Consider the following 23,031-nt stretch of genomic DNA (forward strand, 5'->3'; position numbering starts at 1 on the left):
AATTTAACAAGGACTGCAAAGTCTCTCCATTTACGTGATGGGCAGCTCTAAAGGCCACAATCCATGAGCATGTTATTTATATCTTACACCTCGTCACGTCAAAAAATAAAAATACAAAATTGGATGTATGTAGAAAAAGAAGTAGCACACCACGAGCAGCTGCACCAATCAAATCCTAACGAATCTAACTGGGCCTCTTTGTGTAGTGCCAGAGCTAAACTTAATCTAGGGATGTACAAATCATATTAATAAATTACTATTCTTTTCTAAGCAAAAGTGTCGTGACTACGGTAACAAACCTAGCAGGTTACTGGCTTATCAGATTAAAGAACATTCAGGGCGATTGGTAAAACCTGTGAGGACATTGACGGGTTCACATACGTACAACTCAAAGGTGACCAACACAGCCTTTATAACTTACTGTGAGTCCATATATAAATCCCAAAATAGTTTTAGAATCTGATTTTACTTTGTGTTCAGATAATATAGCACGTCCGGTGGTCTCAGACAATGATAGATGCCGTCTTAATGCCTCTTCCTCCTCCCAAGAAATTTTTGGTGCCATCCAGTCAATGACCCATCGGAAAACACCGGGACCCGAGGGCTATCCTGTTGAATCTTATAGAACATTTTGGCCTCAACTTCAGCCTATATTGATGCCAGTTATCATGGATCTGAGTACTCAATCTACCATGCCTGAATCCTGGAAAACCGCCTCAATATGCTTAATACTTAAGAAAGACAAAGACCCAGAGGACTGCGCCTCTTACAGACCAATTAGCTTAGAAAATGCAGATTGTAACATCATGGCTAAAGCTCTGGCACGGAGATTAGAGGTGACTTTGCCTGAACTCATTAACCCAGATCAAACTGGATTCATAAGAATGCGGTACGGTTCGGATATTATACGCAGACTGTTGGATATTATTGACTTTATTAGAAAAAGGAATGATCCTGCCTGTATTGTTTCTCTCGACGCAGAGAAAGCGTTTGATAGGACTGAATGGCCATTCTTGTTTGCTGTTCTTAAAAAATTCAATTTGGGTCCGACCCACAAGCTGCCATTAATACGAATGGGTTGCTTTCTGAAAAGTTTCAGTCGAGGAACCAGACAAGGCTGCCCTCTCTCTACATTGCTTTTTTCACAATTGAACCACTGACAGAAACAATTAGATGCCGCCAGGACATCTCAGGTATTAGAGCAGGAGGAGCGGACCACCGAATCTCATTCTACGCAGATGACGTTTTGTTGTATATGGCCCACCCATAAAGATCTATTCCAGCTATACTGAAGTGTATCTCAGAATACAGTAAATTCTCTGGCTATAAGATCAATTTTTTATAATCATTAGCTTCACCTTTAAATATCAATCAATCAATCAACCTTTATTTTGACTCGGAAGTACATTGAGGGCAACCCTCATTTTCAATGTAGCCGAGCATTTACAAAAACAGGGATTGACATGACAAAGAAAATAATAACTACATTTAATCATTTTAAATTAAAAGAAAATTTAAAATAACAGTGAATAAAAGATAAAAGTAGATAAAAATAGAACTTGAGATTTTAAATGGTAAGAAATTAAGATCGAAATAGATAAGAAATTAGTAAAGTAATAATACAATATCACAAATAAAAAACAAAGTAATCATAAAAACTTAAAATAAAATGAGAGGAAATAAATAAATAAATAAAAAGAGATAAAAAAAACTAAGGAGAACTAATACAAAAATAAAAGTTACGAATAAATATAATTAAGTAAAACGGGTGCAGGCTGTCTGTAGGTGGTTTGATATTAAAAGTTTAAAATGACTGAGTGACGCCAGTGAGCCGAGTTTTAGTGTTTCCTGTAGTGAATTCCAGCTGGTGCTGTGACTAAAAGCAGATTTTCCCAGTTCAGTAAAAACTCTTGGTACCTGGCAGCTGATCCAGTTACTAGAGCGAGTCTGATAATTACTGTTATTTGTAATCATCAATGAAGTGATGTATTCTGGCAAATGACCGGAGAGTGTCTTATAAATAAAACTCAACCAGTGTGTTTCCCTTCGTCCCGTTAAAGAGGGCCACCCAACTTTGAGTTCTGTACGGATCTCCAGTGATGAACCTCAGGGCAGAGCGATACACTGGGTCCAGTAATTTGAGAGAGCTGGATGGAGCATATTTATAAATAACGTCGCCATAGTCCAGCACTGATAGTAGAGTTGCTTCAACTAGTCTTTTTCTGGCGTGCATGGGGAAACAGGCACCAGCTTCCCAGCTTCTGTCGGCATTCACTGGCTAGTTTATTTATGTGTGGTTTAAAACTGAGTTTATCATCCAGCCATATGCCAAGGTATTTATATTCCGTGACTCTCTCAATACTGGATCCTCTCAGGGTAGTAATATTTACAGTACTAAAATCAGTATTAAAAGATCTGGAAAACAGCATGAACTTAGTTTTCGTGGCATTTAAAACTAGTTTGTGCTTATATAACGCCACCTGCAGAGCATTAAATGAGCTCTGTAATTTTCTTGTTGCAGCATGAATAGAATCAGCTGAGCAATATAAAATTGTATCATCTGCATAAAGGTGAATTTTGCAGTCTGAGGTTGAAGCAGAGGTAGCTATATCATTTATGTAGATATTAAATAATATATCCCTTACCACACAAATATATCCCTTACCACACCGCGGGTTGGGTAGTTACATCCCCCTTTCAATTAGAGTTACAGGGTTTTAAATACTTAGGTATTCATATTACTCCAGACCTTAATAACCTTGAGAACCTCTTCCACTTATTAATAATATGAAACATGATCTTAGATGATGGAACTTTCTCCGTATTTCCGTATTTGGCAGGGTAAATGTAATGAGAATGAATGTCCTCCCTTGCCTACTGTATTTATTTCAGTCCCTGGCCATTTACCCACAATTTTCTTCAAGGACTTAGAGAAAATTTTCTCAACATTTCCATGATTAGACATTCTCAGAGTGGTATGGCTGTAAGCTGAGTTTACAGCACCTGGTATTCCCAGGCGGTCTCCCATCCAAGTACTAACCAGGCCCGATCCTGCTTAGCTTTGACCCTGCTTAGCTTGCCCTGCGATGGACTGGTGACCTGTCCAGGGTGTATCCTGCCTTCCACCCGATGACCGCTGGGATAGGCTCCAGCACCCCCAGTTACCCTGAGGGTGAAGCGGCTTAGAAAATGTGTGTGTGTGTGTGGAATAATAAAAGGCTTAAATGTTCCAGATTAATGAGAGCGAAGGAAGAAGGTGATGCCTGTGCCTTAATATGCAGTTGTATTATTGGTCGTCCCAAATTAAGCATATGGTCAGCTGGCAGGAAAAATCTTTCAAACACATGCAAAGAACCATGTAAGCATGTAATAGTTCTGTATAGAACTTGTGGTCTAGAAACAGAACTATTCCCTTTAGTTAAGAACCCTTGAAGAACCATCTTTTATAAGAGTGTATGTTTCTATTGGTGTAGTTGTTATTGTACTATATAAATAGTAACAGTAGTAATAGCTAAATTTATGTATGTACAGCACTGGGCAAAGGTCAGAGACCAGAACCGCCATTAAGTACAAGTCATTGTGGCTTTACAGGAGAAGGAAAAAGCCTACCTTGCTTTTAATGTAAGTCAATGGAACCAGAATTTTTTCCAAATCATTTTGGGCATCATGTGTCCACATTTTGCCTTTATTACAGCTCCCATTCTTTTAAATGGATTCACATACGGTGTTTCAGTGAAATCTGCAGACACACCTCCAAAGTTCAGTCTTAGATGTTGGTTTAACATTTTCTGCTCTTTACAGTCCAAACAATCCCAAACACATTCAGTGACGCTGAGGTCTGGACTCTGGGGTGGTCAGTCCCTTGTTCTGAGAAACACCAGTAGCTTCTCCGTTTGATGCGTCTCCTTTTCTCAGTAAGAGCTTCTTAACAGCTATACCTCCTTTCAGACCCATAGTGTCTCACAGTGGAAGGATGGACAGATTGTTTCAGATCTAAAGCAGATCTAAATGCAGTCACTGGTGTTGGCAGTTTTGGTCTCTACCAGGTGTTGCAGGTGGTTGTTAGGAATCTTATTTTCTCTGTAGCTTTATGAATTTTTTATACTCCGGTTTTGGAAGCTCCTGTTTTTCCTGACTTCCTCTTCCTTTTGCAACTGGCTCATCTTCTCCTGATGTCCTCAGAAGTGCCTCCTGGGAAGTGAATACATTGTTTTGTCTGGAAATTCAATAATGAAGCGAGGTATCTGTGTTTTGCGCTGTGTGTGTGTCAGAAACACGGATCGCCTTTGCTCTATCGATCTGCTGTGTTCTGTAGACGAGCTGGCTGACGGCAGCACTGCCACTGAGCTCGGGCATCCATTATTAATGAAGCGCGCAGCGTCAACAGCCCAGAGCATTTAGTCACGCTACGACACGGAGGCTCAGTCTGGCTAGTGAGACACAACAGAGGGATCAGCGGCAGGATGGGAGGCTCACACAGTCCGCTCTTCTAGTACACAAGCATTTATCAGCTTGATATTCAGCCTTCATGAGACACAATAGCTGTACACTGTAGAAAGTGGACTGCACTGAATTAACTTACATGCATTACGTTAACTCACGAAATGTTTACATAATATATACATAAATAAAACATATCAACACGGTTCATGAAGTCACACAGTAAAAACCCTAACCTTACGATTAACCCCTAAAAAGGCCAGCAGGCCTTCTAACACTCCTGTAACCTATGAAGCTCAGCCAGTTTGCATTAAAGTCCCTGTCAATACGGAAGAATAAGCCATAGTATGTAATAAGCCTGAGGTTTTAGGGGTTAAATTAAATTAAATGAACACACAGCATTGAATGGACACCTATTGAATAGAGCATTTAATTCACTCTTAGGCTACATTCACATTACCAGGCTGACGTGGCACAAATCAAAAGTTTTAGCCCTAATATCACTCAGATCTGGTGTTTTCTGAGCTACTTTCATATGTGGTCCTAGATCGGATATGTATCCAATCTTAATGTGACGCTCAGGTGGAATTCATGTGCTTTTTTTCCACTGCACGTGCGCCATCATTCAGCATTGCCTTGGCAGCGGCGCCAAACAGAAGTTAAAGCCTGTAAACGGTGGAAAAGCAGCTCATCTCGCCTTTTTCTCCTTCGTCTGGCTCTAATAATGAAGCTGAGAGCTGATCAGAGTTAATGATCTTCTCAGCGAAGCTCGTTCTGCTCATTCGTTTGTACTGATGATGCACGTGATTCAGTCACGTGACATTACTGAGTAGGATGTGAGCATGAGGGTCATTTCAGGACATCAGTTCATCACATTAATGACAGATTTGAGTCACTTACCTAAACCAGTGTGAACCGTCATGTCAGATCGGATTTGAGCAAAAAATTGGATTTGAGCATTGAGGCTTGTAATGTGAACATACACTATATTTCCATAAGTGTTCGCTCACATATTCAAATCATTGAATTCGGGGGTTCCAATCACTTCCATGGCCACAGGTGTATAAAGCCGAGCCCCTAGGCCTGCAGATGCTTCTACAGACATTAGTGAAAGAATGGGTCGCTCTCAGGAGCTCAGTGAATTCCAGCGTGGTACCGTGATCGGACGCCACCTGTGCAGCAAGTCCAGTCGTGAAATTTCCTCACTACTAAATATTCCACAGTCAACTGTCAGTGGGATTATGACAAAGTGGAAGCGATTGGGAACGACAGCAACTCAGCCACGAAGTGGTCGGCCACGTAAAATGACAGAGCGGGTCAGCGGATGCTGAGGGGCATAGTGCGCAGAGGTCACCGACTTTCTGCAGAGTCAATCACTACAGACCTCTAAACTTCATGTGGCCTTCAGATCAGCTCAAGAACAGCGTAGAGAGCTTCATGGAATAGGTTTCCATGGCTGAGCAGCTGCATCCAAGCCTTACATCACCAAGCACAGTGCAAAGCGTTGAATGCAGTGGAGTAAAGCGCCACCACTGGACTCTAGAGCAGTGGAGACGTGTTCTCTGGAGTGACCAATCACGCTTCTCCGTCTGGAAATCCGATGGACGAGTCTGGGTTTGGCAGTTGCCAGGAGACGGTACTTGTCTGACTGCATTGTGCCGAGTGTAAAGTTTGGTGGAGGGGGGATTATGGTGTGGGATTGTTCTTCAGGAGGTGGGCTCGGCCCCTTAGTTCCAGTGAAAGGAACTCTTAATGCCTCAGCACCAAGAGATTTTGGACAATTTCATGCTCCCAACTTTGTTGGAACAGTTTGGGGACGGCCCCTTCCTGTTCCAACATGACTGCACACCAGTGCACAAAGCAGGTCCATAAAGACGTGGATGAGCCAGTTTGGTGTGGAAGAGCTTGACAGGCCTGTGCAGAGTCCTGACCTCAACCTGACAGAACACCTTTGGGATGAATTAGAGCGGAGACTGAGAGCCAGGCCTTCTCATCCACCATCAGTGTCTGACCTCACAAATGCGCTTCTGGAAGAACGGTCAAAAATTCCCATAAACACACTCCTAACCCTTGTGGAACGCCTTCCCAGAAAAGCTGAAGCTGTTTAGCTGCAAAGAATGGGCCGACATCATATTAAACCCTATGGATTAAGAACAGGATCTCACTCAAGTTAGTATCCATGTGAAGGCAAACGTCCGAATACTTTTGGAAATATAGTGTAGCTGTACAATGTTAATTTGTGTCCAGTTGTCTCTGTTCACTGAATTCTGTACTGTGTTAATTCAATATGGTAGGTGCTCATTCTGTACTGTAGGTTTTAATTCAGCACTATATGCATTCATTCAACTCTGTGTTCTGTGATGTAAATGCTCATTCAACACTTTAGGTGTTCATTCAATAGTGTCAACAGTCATTCAGTACTTTGCACATTCATTCAGAACTCTAGACATGTATTCTGTGTGTTAGGTGTTCGGGACTATAGGCAGCATGCAGTAGTATAGGCATTCACTAAGTACTATAGGTGTTTATTCAGTACTTTAGGCAATCCTTCAGTACAGCAAGTGTTTGTAGGACTTTATTCAGTACTGTAGCCATTCATTCAGAAATGCAGATGTTCTTTCAGTACTGTAGGCATTCATTCAGTGCTTTAGGTGCTTATTCAGCACTGTAATGCTTCATTTAGTACTGTATGAATTCATTAAGAAGTGTATGCGTTTACAGAACACTATAGGCATCATTTTAGTACTGAAGGCATTTATTCAGTACTGTATGCATTCATTCTATACTGTAGGTGTTTATTCAGTATCATAAATGTTTATTCGGGACTTTAGACATTCATTCAGTACTGTAAGTGTTGATGCAACACTGTAGGCATTCATTTAATACTGTAGACAAGGCATTCATTAGTACTGTGTGCAATTATTGAGTACTCTAGGTGTATATTTGGTACTGTGGGCATTCTTTCAGTACTCTAGACATGACATTTATTCAGTACTGTAGGTACTGTAGGCATTCATTCAGTACTTTAGGCATTTCGTCAGCATTATAGCTGTTCATTCAGCATTGTAGGACTTTAATCAGTACTGTAGGCATTCTTTCAGAAGTCAGATGTTCTTTCAGTACTGTAGCCGTTCATGCAGTGCTTTAGATGCTTTGTTGACGCTGTAATTGTTTATTTAGTACTGTATGCATTCATTAACCAGTTCTTTATGTGTTTGTTCAATGCTGTAGGTGTCCATTCAGTACTGTAAGTATTAATGTTTTACTGGTTCAGATGGCTGATTCTGTATTGTGGGCATTTGTTCAGTTCACGTTCTTTCAGTAGGTGTTCAACGAGTTCTGTATATGTAAAATGCTGTAAGTGTTCATTCAGTACTGTAGACATTTGTTCAGAATTTACTGCATTTACTGCGGTAGGTGCTGATTAAACACTGTAGGCTTTCCGTCTGTTATGTAGGGGTTCATGGGGGAAATTTGCAGCTGACTTCGCTGCAACAACTGAAGGTGCTTTATAACTGAACTGATTAGCATTGCTCTGTAATTGTGGTTTAATTATAGTGATGTGGAGATTAATGGCCTGTTCGGTTCAAGGCACTGTGGTTTAAAACCAAAGGTTCTGTGTTAAAGTAAGCAAATCGCGGCGTGTGCTGAAACTAGAACTGTGATGTGTGAGTAAGAGCGAGAGTTCAGAGAGTTCACTCAGACCTTAGGACTCATGTAGCCTCGCCAGACGACGCCTTGGCAAAATTGCTTTTGATTGTAATAGCTACGTGATTGATTTAATTCATTATTTTTAAGTTTACGGAGGCCTGTCTTTACCAGTTAATTACAAAAGCTCGATCGGTCAGGCCCATTCAGTGTTCACTGCATCACATGGAAGTCGAGATCAATGTAATAGTGATTCTGAAAGTGGTTTGAGGGCATGTGCATCCAGCATCTGCTGATGAATGCACATTTACACGTGGGGGGCTGTGTGCACGTTTATACGCTACGTGTCCAAAAGTTTGTGGACACCTGCTCATTCGGTGTTTCTTCTGAAATCAGTCGTATTAGGAGGAGTTTTTTTCTTATTTGCTGCAGTCGCAGCCTCAACCCTTCTAAGAAGACTTTACACTAGATGTTGGAACATTTGGATTTGATTGCGTCCAGCCACGAGAGTATTAGCGAGCAAGTACTGATGTTGGATGATCAGTTCTGGATCGCTCCAACTCATCACCAAGGTATTGGATAGAGCTCCACCACTCTAAACAACACAGTTCCACTGTTCTGCAGTCCCATGCTGGGGGCTTTATGACCCTATAGTTTACACCTGGCATTGGGCCTGGTGATCTCAGGCTCATATGCGGCTGCAGGCCTAGATGCCTGGTTTTATGCACCTGTGGCCATGGAAGTGATTGGAACACCTGAATTCAATGATTTGGGTAGGTGACTGAATACTTTTGGAAATATAGTGTATGTCATTAAGCCTGTGGAACCAAACGTCTTGCAGGCGATTCATTCTGAGAATGGTCCCTTAAACTCATTAAGCTGTATCAACTGCATAGCCACACCCAAGCAGCACCCTGCAATACTGTGGCAGCCACCTAGCAGCACCTTGCCATCTAAGACACCATAGCAACACCTTAGAAACCACTTTGGATAACCTTTTAGAAACACTTGTAGCAAAACCCAAACAGCCACCTTTAATACCTTAGCAACTGCTTAGCAACACCCTACTAACAACCTAAAATACCTTAGCAACAACATAACAACTGCCTCTCAACACCCTAGCAACCAGCTGGAGTATGATACCAGCTGCTTCCTGACACAATTGTAACCACCTGGGATGCCATAGCATACACCTAGCAACTCAGTAACAATCATCTGAAATACCATATCAGGCACTTAGCAACACCCTCACATCCAATTATGAAACTTTACCAACTCTCTACCAACACCCAACATCTGTTAGGTTGCAACAACCTTGCAACCACCCAGAATACCATAGAAAACAACTAGGAACACCCTTGCAACCACCTGGAATACAAGAGCAACCACTGTTTAAACACCCAAACAATGGACATAAAGTCTTTAACCCAAAGCAAACACATCATAAGCAGCCCACTACGTTCAACCCTTCAACATTACATAAACGCAGTTATGTTAAAAACTGCATTACCTTTTGAACATTATGGGCTGGCCTTGTCAGGCCAAGCCTTTAGTTTAAATCAGCTGTTACGTTACAGCACGTGCATGTCCACGTTTGCCTGAGTGAAACTTTTCAGCGTGTAGAAACGACACCATATGCATCTTTCACACATTATCGCTGTGTAAAAGATGCACAAGGCTTCCCTCACTGTCTGATGCACTGTGATTTATGTGTGCCAGCTGATCCAGAAAGCTGTTCGGATGAGTAAGCGCTTCTTATTGTTTTGTTTATCCAAACAAGCCATAAAACGCACCTGATCTGTGACTTATATTTCAGCTCATGTGTTTTCTTGTTCAAAAGGTAGTTTGTGAGACAAACTACGTAAAAAATCTCTTAATTGTTGGATCACGTTCTTTACAAATCTAATAAAGGCAACGACAGCACAAAACAGCATATTTATTTGTGTCAGCTATAAAGGTTGAACACACACACACAGATCAGGCATCACACAATGACCACCTCCTTGTTTCAGCTCCTCTTACTGTATAGCTGCACTCTGTAGTTCTACAGTTACAGACTGTAGTCCATCTGATTCTCTGATACTGTTACCCTGTTCTTCAGTGGTCAGGACCCCCATGGACCCTCACAGAGCAGGTACTATTTGGGTGGTGGATCATTCTCAGCACTGTAGTAACACTGACGTGGTGGTGGTGTGTTAGTGTGTGTTGTGCTGGTGCGAGTGGATCAGACACAGCAGTGCTGCTGGAGTTTTTAAACACTGTGTCCACTCACTGTCCACTCTATTAGACACTCCTACCTCGTCGGTCCACCTTGTAGATGTAAAGTCAGAGACGACAGCTCATCTGCTGCTGCAGTTTGTGTTGGTCTTCCTCTAGTCCTTCATCAGTGGTCACAGGACACTGCCCACAGGACACTGCCCACAGGATGCTGCTGGCTGGATGTTTAAGGTTGGTGGACTATTCTCAGTCCAGCAGCACTGCTGTGTCTGATCCACTCATACCAGTGCAACACACACCAACACACCACCACCACCACCAGTGTTACTGCAGTGCTGAGAATGATCCACCATCAAATAGTACCTGCTCTGTGAGGGTCCATGGGGGTCCTGACCACTGAAGAACAGGGTAACAGAGTATCAGAGAAACAGATGGACTACAGTCTGTAACTGTAGAACTACAAAGTGCAGCTATACAGTAAGAGGAGCTGATAAAGTGGACAGTGAGCGTAGAAACAAGGAGGTGGTCAGAAAGTTTTGCCTGATCTGCGTATATGATGTTCTCCAAATATCCATTATATTCGAGTTCATTCTCAGTATCCTGCTGTGTCCTTTCATTTCAATGACTGTGTTTTTATCCTCTGTTACAGTTCCACAACCTGCAGGAGCTGAGACACAGCGCCTCTCTGGCCAATAAAGTCTTCATCCAGAGAGATTATTCAGAGGGAACCGTCTGCAAATTCCAGACCAAATTCCCCTCCGAACTGGACAGCAGGGTAAGAGAGAGATACAGGGTGGTATCAAAGGGCCTGTATCCTAAATTTTTCTTGTATTTTATTGTTTCTGTTTGTAACATTTGTGCAGTTTTATTCACCAAAATGGTCGTAATTCTTTTTCTCCATATCCAGTTTCCAACCTCTCTTCATCCCTTAGAATTTAACAGGCTGTTGTTACTGTGGCTTTAAGACTTATGCATGTAAATGAGCTGTGTTCTGATTGGCCGTCCTGTATTGTGCCTTGTTCAAAAAGAACTCAGCGCTGAAACATTTCTTATGTCTTCAGTGTGGAAGAGCTAAACTTCTGTTGGCTGAATAGGCGGATATACAATGCATTCGGAAAGTCTTCAGAACTTTTCACTTTTTTCACATTTTGTTATGTTGCGGCCTTGTGCTAAAATTTAAAAAATCAAGCTTTGCATCATTTTGCACTCTAAAAAAATTGAAAACAGAATGTAACATTTTTTGTAAATGTACTGAAAAGGAACAACCAAAATATTGCATTGATAAATGTTCAGACCTTTTACTCAGTACTTAGTTGAAGCACCTTTGGTAGCAATTACAGCCTCCAGTCCTCTTGGGTGTGATGGCACAAGGTTTGCATACCTGGATTTAAAATATCTCTGTACTTTGCTCCAATCAGCTTTCCCTCAACTCTGACCAGTCTCCCTGTCCCAGCTGCTGAAAAGCAACCCCACAGCATGGTGCTGCCACCACCATGTTTCACTATAGGGATGGTATTGGGCAGGTGATGAGCAGTGCCTGGTTTCCTCCAGACATGATGCTCAGAATTGAGGCCAAAAAGTTCAATTTTGATTTCATCAGATCAGAAAATCTTCTTTCTCTCAGTCTGGAAGTCCTTTAGGTGCTTTTTGCAAACTTCAGGTGGGCTTTCATGTGTATTTTACTGAGGAGAGGATTCTGTCTGGCCACTCTGCTATAAAGCCCAGATTGGTGCAGTGCTGCAGTGATGGTTGACCTTCTAGAAGTGTCTCCCATCTGCACACAGGATCTTTGGAGCTCAGCCAGAGTCACCATTGGGTTCTTGCTCACCTGTCTTATGAAGGCCATCACCCCCAGTTACTTAGTTTGGTGAGGCGGCCAACTGTAGGAAGAGTCCTGATTGTCCCAAACTGCTCAAATTTAATATCTATGGAGGCCATTGTGCTCTTGGGAGGTTTCAGTGTAGCATAATTTTTTTGTAGCCTTTTCCAGATCTGTGCCTCCATACCATCCTGTCTCTGAGCTCTATAGGCAGTTCTTTCCTCTTCATGGCCTTTCCGCCTCATGGGTTTTTGCTCTGAAATGCATTGTCAGCTATGAAACCTTAAGACAGGTGTGTGTTTTTCCAATTTATGTCCAATCAACTGAATTTACATAGGTGGACTCCAATCAAGGTTTAGAAACATCTCAAAGATATTTAAGAGAAATTGGAGGCCCCCAGATCTCAATTTATCTCAAGTTTCATAGCAAAAGGTCTGAATATTTATGTCTATGTGAAATTTTAGTTTTTCCTTTTAAACAAAGTTACAAAAAAAATCTAAAATTTCACTTTGTCATTATGGGGTATTAAGTGCACCACGATGGGGGAAAACCTGATTTTTTTATTTTAGTACAAGGCTGCAACATAACAAAATGTGAAACAAAGTGAAAGGGTCTGAAGACTTTCCAAATGCATTTCATGTGAATTAGTTGATTGTCATGATGGCACAGAAACCATTAATCCAAAGCAGGTAGTTTTGCAGCTTATTGTCTGTATATGGACTGTATGGACTGTATGGACTGTATGGACTCAGGAGATGGAACATTTTGAAACTTTAACAGTTTTTATATTTTACTTCCAACTTCTTTGTTTGCAAACCAAGTGAAATTCAGTTTACCATGAAATGAGCCCTTTAAGCATAAGACTTTTTGGTCTGCAGTTTTTTTGTTGGTTTTGGAGGGTTTATAATCCCCCCTATAGTGTCAGCAGTGCTGAACACACACTCCCACAGAGAGAGAAGAGAGAGAGGGGTAATGATCTCTAGGGTATTAAATTATGAGTGTGTTATCTGCAATGAGGCATTTACATGCTTTTGAGCACAAATGGATACAATTAAAGAGAGAGCGAGAGAGAGAGAGAGAGAGAGAGAGAGAGAGAGAGAGAGAGAAAGTGGGAGGAATACAATAGACCTGCTGAGAGAGCCAGAGAGAGAGGAAGAGATAGAAAAATACCTGCTGAGAGAGCGAGAGGTAAATGATCTTGTATGAAATTAAGAGTGTGTTATCTGTAGCAAGTCATTTAAACGCTTTTGAGCACAGACAGATACAATTACAGAGAGAGAAACAATAGACCTGCTGAGAGACAGAGAGGGGAAAAGAGAGACAAAAGACCTGCTGAGAGACAGAGAGAGATACCAAAGACTTGCAGCGAGAGACAAACAGGGAGCGTGTAAGAGAGAAACAAAACACCTGCTGAGAGAGACGCACAGAGAGAAACAATAGACCTGCTGAGAGACAGAGAGAGGAAAAGAGAGACAAAAGACCTGCTGAGAGACAGAGAGAGATACCAAAGACTTGCAGCGAGAGACAAACAACAAACAGGGAGCGTGTAAGAGAGAAACAAAACACCTGCTGAGAGAGACGCACAGAGAGAAACAATAGACCTGCTGAGAGAGACGCAGAGAGAGATACAATAGACCTGCTGAGAGAGACAGAGAGAGATACAATAGACCTGCTGAGAGAGAGAGAGAGAGATACAATAGACGTGCTGAGAGAGACAGAGAGAGAGATACAATAGACCTGCTGAGAGAGACAGAGAGAGATACAATAGACCTGCTGAGAGAGACAGAGAGAGATACAATAGACCTGCTGAGAGAGACAGAGAGAGATACAATAGACCTGATGAGAGAGACAGAGAGAGATACAATAGACCTGCTGAGAGAGACAGAGAGAGATACAATAGACCTGCTGAGAGAGACAGAGAGAGATACAATAGACCTGCTGAGAGAGACAGAGAGAGATACAATAGACCTGATGAGAGAGACAGAGAGAGATACAATAGACCTGCTGAGAGAGACAGAGAGAGATACAATAGACCTGCTGAGAGAGACAGAGAGAGATACAATAGACCTGCTGAGAGAAACAGAGAGAGATACAATAGACCTGCTGAGAGAGACAGAGAGAGATATACAATAGACCTGTGGAGAGAGACAGAGAGAGATACAATAGACCTGCTGAGAAAGACAGAGAGATATACAATAGACCTGATGAGAGAGACAGAGAGAGAGATACAATAGACCTGCTGAGAGAGACAGAGAGAGATACAATAGACCTGATGAGAGAGACAGAGAGAGAGATACAATAGACCTGCTGAGAAAGACAGAGAGATATACAATAGACCTGTGGAGAGAGACAGAGAGAGATATACAATAGACGTGCTGAGAGAGACAGAGAGATATACAATAGACCTGCTGAGAGAGACAGAGAGAGATACAATAGACCTGTGGAGAGAGACAGAGAGAGATACAATAGACCTGATGAGAGAGACAGAGAGATATACAATAGACCTGTGGAGAGAGACAGAGAGAGATATACAATAGACCTGTGGAGAGAGACAGAGAGAGATACAATAGACCTGATGAGAGAGACAGAGAGATATACAATAGACCTGTGGAGAGAGACAGAGAGAGATATACAATAGATGTGCTGAGAGAGACAGAGAGAGATACAATAGACCTGCTGAGAGAGACAGAGAGAGATACAATAGACCTGTGGAGAGAGACAGAGAGAGATACAATAGACCTGCTGAGAGAGAGAGAGAGAGAGAGAGATACAATAGACGTGCTGAGAGAGACAGAGAGAGAGATACAATAGACCTGCTGAGAGAGACAGAGAGAGATACAATAGACCTGCTGAGAGAGACAGAGAGAGATACAATAGACCTGCTGAGAGAGACAGAGAGAGATACAATAGACCTGCTGAGAGAGACAGAGAGAGATACAATAGACCTGATGAGAGAGACAGAGAGAGATACAATAGACCTGCTGAGAGAGACAGAGAGAGATATACAATAGACCTGTGGAGAGAGACAGAGAGAGATACAATAGACCTGATGAGAGAGACAGAGAGATATACAATAGACCTGCTGAGAGAGACAGAGAGAGAGATACAATAGACCTGCTGAGAGAGACAGAGAGAGATACAATAGACCTGATGAGAGAGACAGAGAGAGAGATACAATAGACCTGCTGAGAGAGACAGAGAGATATACAATAGACCTGTGGAGAGAGACAGAGAGAGATATACAATAGACGTGCTGAGAGAGACAGAGAGATATACAATAGACCTGCTGAGAGAGACAGAGAGAGATACAATAGACCTGTGGAGAGAGACAGAGAGAGAGATACAATAGACCTGATGAGAGAGACAGAGAGATATACAATAGACCTGTGGAGAGAGACAGAGAGAGATATACAATAGACCTGTGGAGAGAGACAGAGAGAGATACAATAGACCTGATGAGAGAGACAGAGAGATATACAATAGACCTGTGGAGAGAGACAGAGAGAGATACAATAGACCTGTGGAGAGAGACAGAGAGAGATACAATAGACCTGCTGAGAGAGACAGAGAGAGATACAATAGACCTGCTGAGAGAGAGAGAGAGAGAGAGATACAATAGACCTGCTGAGAGAGACAGATAGAGATACAATAGACCTGCTGAGAGAGACAGAGAGAGATATACAATAGATGTGCTGAGAGAGACAGAGAGAGATACAATAGACCTGATGAGAGAAACAGATATACAATAGACCTGCTGAGAGAGACAGAGAGAGATATACAATAGACCTGCTGAGAGAGACAGAGAGAGATACAATAGACCTGCTGAGAGAAACAGAGAGAGATACAATAGACCTGCTGAGAGAGACAGAGAGAGATACAATAGACCTGTGGAGAGAGACAGAGAGAGATACAATAGACCTGCTGAGAGAGACAGAGAGAGATACAATAGACCTGCTGAGAGAGAGAGAGAGAGATACAATAGACCTGCTGAGAGAGACAGATAGAGATACAATAGACCTGCTGAGAGAGACAGAGAGAGATATACAATAGATGTGCTGAGAGAGACAGAGAGAGATACAATAGACCTGATGAGAGAAACAGATATACAATAGACCTGCTGAGAGAGACAGAGAGAGATATACAATAGACCTGCTGAGAGAGACAGAGAGAGATACAATAGACCTGATGAGAGAAACAGATATACAATAGACCTGCTGAGAGAGACAGAGAGAGAGATACAATAGACCTGCTGAGAGAGACAGAGAGAGATATACAATAGACCTGCTGAGAGAGACAGAGAGAGATACAATAGACCTGTGGAGAGAGACAGAGAGAGAGATACAATAGACCTGCTGAGAGAGACAGAGAGAGATACAATAGACCTGCTGAGAGAGACAGAGATATACAATAGACCTGTGGAGAGAGACAGAGAGAGATATACAATAGACCTGCTGAGAGAGACAGAGAGAGATATACAATAGACCTGCTGAGAGAGACAGAGATACAATAGACCTGCTGAGAGAGACAGAGAGAGATATACAATAGACCTGCTGAGAGAGACAGAGAGAGAGATACAATAGACCTGCTGAGAGAGACAGAGAGAGATACAATAGACCTGCTGAGAGAGACACAACGACCTGCTAAGAGAGACAGACAGAGATACAACGACCTGCTGAGAGAAACAGAGAGATACAGTAAATCTGCTGAGAGAGACAGAGAGATACAACGACCTGCTGAGAGAAACAGAGAGATACAGTAGATCTGCTGAGAGAGACAGAGAGATATACAATAGACCTGCTGAGAGAGACAGACAGAGATACAACGACCTGCTGAGAGAAACAGAGAGATACAGTAGATCTGCTGAGAGAGACAGAGAGATACAGTAGATCTGCTGAGAGAGACAGAGAGATACAGTAGATCTGCTGAGAGAGACAGAGAGAGATACAATAGACCTGCTGAGAGAAACAGAGAGATACAGTAGATCTGCTGAGAGAGACAGAGAGAGATACAATGACCTGCTGAGAGAAACAGAGAGATACAGTAGATCTGCTGAGAGAGACAGAGAGAGATACAACGACCTGCTGAGAGAAACACAGAGATACAGTAGATCTGCTGAGAGAGACACAAAGAGACACAACAACCTGCTGAGAGAGACAGAGAGATACAACGACCTGCTGAGAGACAGAGAGAGATACAACGACCTGCTGAGAGAAACAGAGAGATACAGTAGATCTGCTGAGAGAGACAGAGAGAGATACAACGACCTGCTGAGAGAGACAGAGATATACAATAGACCTGATGAAAGAGACAGAGAGAGATACAACGACCTGCTGAGAGAAACAGAGAGATACAGTAGATCTGCTGAGAGAGACACAGAGACACAATGACCTGCTGAGAGAGACAGAGAGATACAACGACCTGCTGAGAGACAGAGAGAGAAGGAGAGGGAGAAAGACAGAGAGATAGAAAGCCAGAGACAAGCAAACAGAGAGAAACAGAGCGAGAGAGGGAGAGAGATTTATCTGAATTGGATGGTCCTTCAAGGGGAATTGACCAGTCTGTGAAACCGATCCCTCATTAGACTAATTAGACTGTCAGTCATGCTGTTTCAGTGATGATCTGGATGTTTTGTTGCACACGTTTCATTTAGACTCCATTATATTAAAACCAGCACCAGAAAGGTTTCAAAGCACCAGCTGCTTTTTACATTATGTGAGCATTTTTATGATGAATGGACAAATAGAAACGTTCCAACATATCCTGAAATAAAATCTCATTACATTAATCTACACTAAAGGTCAGAATCTGTTTCTATTTCGGACAACAACTTAATTTCTTCTTTTTCGTTTTATAGCGTTTACATCGTTAGCTGCTCTCTACATTGTGTGAATTGTTTATGATAAATGCATCAGTAGAAATCTTGAAATTCAAACCTGTTAAGCTTTTTAACCTAACGTAGGAACAGTTTTCTAGTTCCTAGAAAGTTCCATCGTGGAGATCTGAGGTTTTCTTACTAGACAGTTTGCTCCTTCACCATTTTTCCATTGTGATGCATCATGTTGATTGGCTGGCTGATCTGATATCTGCCATGTGATTGGACAGATTGAGAAGACTCTGTTTGAGGACACGGTGAAGACGCTGAATAATTACTATGCGGAGGCGGAGAAGATCGGGGGCCATTCCTACCTGGAGGGCTGCCTGGCCTGCATCACTGCCTACCTCATCTTCCTCTGCATGGAAACACGCTACGAAAAGGTAGATGTGTGTGATGCTGCGTCTGGATACGTAAAGGACAACACTTGACATGTTGCCAGTTTATGAGGAGCCTGGCCACTTCCTATTTCCCCCATTATATCAAAAACAGGACTGCTGAACAGCAGAGGGCGCCCAGAACTTTCCTTTAATTTTAGGAAGTGGATAGATGTATTTCACTAAAAACAAAGAAAACTTACCTGTATGTTTCCTTTTACTACAACAAACAGGTTTTGACCAGCAGGAGGCGGGCTTTACTGCTAGAGTGGGATGACTGATTGGCTAGCAGAGCAGCTCGTTGGCTGTTCACTCTTTTACATTAAAAATATTTAAGCGTTTATAAACTATGATTTTGCTCAAATGTTCCATGTCAACCTGTTCATTTTGGACTCACTCGGGAGCGCCCTCTAGCTTTGAGAAAACCGGATGACCTTGCAGAGAGTGGGAATTCTCCGTCCTAAGTTCTCTGATGTGACATAATTCAAAGTTACTAGTTGTTTGCAGTCAGATGCCGTGGACAACTGATAAAATCACATGAATGTTTCATATATGCACTGGGATGGAACAATGACATCACAAAAAATATTTTACTGCTTGTTGTAACTGATAGGGACTGCATGTTGTGGCTCCCAAAGTGGTTTAAGTTTTGTTGAATGGTCAAAATGGCCCTTCGTAAGCGACCCCTGCCTTAGACGTTAACTACTGATGTTATTATGATGTGTCCGGATGATCTTATGAACTTGGGAGAAATGCTGTGTGTGTACATGTGTCTGCGTAGGTCCTGAAGAAGATCTCGCGTTACATTCAGGAGCAGAATGAGAAGATTTACGCTCCCAGAGGTCTGCTTATTACCGACCCCATAGAGAGGGGCATGAGGGTCGTATCCTTCCACACAATGTGTGCCTTAGTGTGAGCTTGTACTTGTGATTTGTGATTGTAATTGCACTTTTGAGGTTCAGGTAAGATGATGCTCTTCATGATAGGTGGGGGTGTTGGGAGGGGGAGATGAAACATGATATTATTGGTTAATATTTTTCCCCACTTGCTTCTGCAAATATTTTAAGATGTTTAATCTTCTGGTGTGACCTTCTTTGTTCTTTGTGAAAAATAGAACACAAATGGATTAAATTACATATTTTAGTGGATGTTCCACGAATGACATCATGTGGTTTGATGCTCTGTAGCAGCCGTTTTGTAAAATGTGTTTTTCATTAAAAACGTCTCTGGTGTTTCCTTTATTATGTGCAGCACCGATGACGATCAGTAACACCAGTGACTCCTATGGACGAATAAAAAGGTGGACGTTTCTGTAGAAAGACCCGTATGTATAATACTTTGTGAACACCACAAGTGCTTTAATGTGCCACAGACATGACTGAAGTAACGATGACTAACCATGTTAGAAGTTAGTTCACGCTCGTTTAGCACTAGCATTAGCTCATGTGTTGATTTAGCCCAGCAACAGGTTTCCTTTTGCTTTTGAGTGACCGATGCAGTTTGCTCATAAAATATTTGTGTTTATAAATGTACTTCTGCTTCCTTTCTGCTACTGAATTTGTTGTAGAGCCCTTTTGGATAGATGACCTACAAAGTGAGTGTTACAGCGAAATGGTCAGCATTCAGAATGTAAGCTGTACTTTAAGAAGTTAATAGTCTGTTGTTTTGTTCCATGTCAGCTAAAATGTGTTCCTTTCCAGCCTAAACAGCGCATGAGGAGCGTCAAATGTAATATAGTGGTAACATGACATTTGTATTAAAGGACTTAATGTGTTATGACAGTGTATGACATCCTCTATGACAGAGGTCACTAATAGGCGGACGCTGTCCTATGCAGATCTGGACCTCTAACTGATAAACTATGGAGAATGATTTCATTTCGACCGGGTGGTCCTGTTTTAATCAGCGTAGCTTTTCTAGCCTTTACAGTACCTGGTTATTGACCTGGGAAACTCACAGACCAATCACATGCATTGTAAATATCACACGTGACGCTACTCAGCCGATCAGATTTGTGCGTTATGATGGGCTCTGAGACTCGAGTGAGTGACGCTCACACAGGCGAGGGACGAGGCGAGAAACAGCAGTCAGAGAAGAAAGTGAGTCAGAGGGAAGCTGTTTTAAGTTATTAAAGAGAAAACTGACAAATGTTGTCGAAATATGGCATTGAATCATGATGCAAGTTAGACGTTACGATGTTCTGGACCTTCGCTTGTGGAAATTTTCTCTTAACTGGACCATGTTATACAAAATTAGCGCATTTTGATGATATTAAACAAGAATTTAGTCTTTTAAATGATGTGATATGGCGAGTTGCTCTCAGTGTGACCAGAGCCGTGAAATAACAAGGTTTTAAAAAGTCATTGCCTTGACTGCTGCGTCAGATTGAGATCAGCATCTATGAGGACAGAGGCTCCAGTGGGTCCAGCTCAGGCAGCAGCACCACCAGCAGCAGCGGACGATGATGCTCACACACACACACACACACACACACACACACACACACACACACACACACACACACACACACACACACTCACACACGCGTGCACAGCCTAGGGCCTGACCGATTTATCGCTTGGTCACTAAATTGGCTGATATTAAATTTCAGTGGTTTTATCAGCTTTGGGAGAAATTCCACTGAAAAATCACCACATATGTTACTGATAATGTTAAAATATTACATGTTATAATTTCTCATTCGGGAAGCTAACACCGCTAACAGCTATGAAACATGCTGTCGGGCACTAAGGAGCGTTAAAAACTCACATTCACATTCAGATGAGATCTTGTGAGATCTTGTGAATTTCCCCGCTGTGGGACTAATAAAGGATCATCTTATCTTATCTTATCTTATCTAGATCGAGCATGCTGGGTGGAAGCAGTGCATGTAATCTGGATTACAAAAATAAGGTATTTGTGATCAGAGTGGGATTCCTTTAGAAATACACATATATTCAGATTACAGTTACTCTTCTGTTGATTGTAGGATGTCTGCCTTCATTTAGTCTGAATTCATCATGAATGTTTATGTCCCATTCTATTTCTGTTGATCGTTTTTTTGTAGTCTGGGCTCCCGAGTGGTGCAGCCATCTCAATATTGGATGCTACAGCCTACAGTCTGTGGCCAGGAGTCCAAAAGAGCACAATTGGCCTCGCTCTGTCTGGGTGTCTCCCCCCATCACTCAGCGCAATGCTAGTCAGCGCAGACGTATGTGGTGGGCTGTCCAATGATGTTACCTGAGCGGCAGTTTCCCGCTTCACAGTTCTTGGAGTAAGCCTGTGTTCACCCTCCAAGCACTGGTGGTATCGTGTGATGGTGGGAGTCCTAACTAGTGGGTGGAATTGGAGACTACTAAACTGGGGAAAAATTGGGGGAAAATTGAAAAATGAATGAAATAAATAATAATAATAATATTTTTTTAAACCACGTTTCCTGCTGGCTGATTTTTGGACAGTTTATTTATTTTCTAAAATGTTCATATCGGTCAGGCCCTAAGACCGCCGCTTCTCTCCAGGACACCCACACCCACACAAACACTCACACATATGCCTTTTGCCTTCATGCTCCACAATCCATGAGTGGTTCTGCCCAAACCATTCGACCACAACCATCCACAGCACAAGTCAACAAACCGGACTGCACCGAGAACGGCAACTCACTTCAGCTGTTCCAGACGTGTAGAAGTGCCAGAGTCATCACAGATCCCACTGATCATCAGGACTCAATCACATGACAGTATTACCCCCCCCCAGTGCCATCCGTCCACTCTAGAGATCTGCAGAGAACACGAATCACTACAGCCACAGTGTCCTGAACCGTGTTTACATACACTTCCATTGAACCCTGCACAGGGAAAGAGCAGTAACTATGGCAACAGTGGAACACGGAAAGACATCTTCAAAGTTCTACTGTTGCCAAGCACACCGAAAAAAGCTTTGAACTTACTGGGATAAAAGGTGTTAGATCAACACAGTTCTTGCCAAAGTAAGGAAGCTGAAAAATAGCAGCTGTGTTGATGTAATATGTTTAGTTCATGTGCGAACGTTGGATTTAAATCATGTAAAGCTTGTTTGGATGATCCGGTTGAGCTAGTTTTACAAAGACCGGTCTTAGGCTCAGTCCCATTTCTGACTTTTACCCCTACCCCTTGTTTTCAAGTGTCTCCTTGCCCCTTGGAACTGAGTTACAGTGGTGGTTGAAATCTTGCTCTATGAAACGGGAACCTCAAATAAAGAGAGCATCACTTCATTAACAGCTCAGACAGTTCAGCTCCTCACTGCTGGGCTTTAGTTACATTTACGGATCATAAGCCTTCAAAGAGGGGGGCAATTATTATTATCACCCACCACTAATTCTTTGGTGGTACGAAGCTGAAGTCAGATATCCTCCAGCTTCTCATTTGAATTTTCCCATTCCACCTTAAATGGAGCAGCAGTTACATTCTGGAGCTTCAGGCGTCAGAACTGCTGGACATTTTAAGGTGGAACGGGAAAGTTAGCTAACTAGCTACCAAGACATTAGCATGCTACTAGAGTTTCTTTATGCTCGTTATTAAGAAAAGGCCCATAATACACTGAAACGACACTAAACTCAAAAATTAGGACACCCCTAGACGTGAACACACCAAGAGGAGGGTCAGGGCAGAGTGGCAGGG

General features: G+C 42.3%; 1 protein-coding gene across 2 annotated transcripts in view; it reads left to right on the plus strand.

Annotated features, from left to right (window-relative positions):
* The window catches only part of golga7ba (golgin A7 family, member Ba), a 27,369-nt gene extending 5,317 nt beyond the window's left edge, over nt 1-22,052 (plus strand). Inside the window, exons 2-6 of one of the 2 annotated variants that reach the window (XR_001858515.2) lie at nt 10,955-11,080; nt 18,227-18,379; nt 19,155-19,256; nt 20,758-21,286; nt 21,441-22,052. Coding sequence is in view for 1 of the 2 variants with exons in the window: in XM_017712793.2 (XP_017568282.1) it covers nt 10,955-11,080; nt 18,227-18,379; nt 19,155-19,256; nt 20,758-20,838 (462 nt within the window). In the remaining variant the exon portion in view is untranslated. Of the gene's footprint in view, nt 1-10,954; nt 11,081-18,226; nt 18,380-19,154; nt 19,257-20,757 lie in introns of both variants that reach the window. The other variant, XM_017712793.2, reaches the window with a different exon arrangement.
* Nucleotides 22,053-23,031: the final 979 nt, after the last annotated feature.

The sequence above is a fragment of the Pygocentrus nattereri genome, chromosome 12 (genome assembly GCF_015220715.1).
Source record: "Pygocentrus nattereri isolate fPygNat1 chromosome 12, fPygNat1.pri, whole genome shotgun sequence".
Taxonomy (NCBI): Eukaryota; Metazoa; Chordata; class Actinopteri; order Characiformes; family Serrasalmidae; genus Pygocentrus; species Pygocentrus nattereri.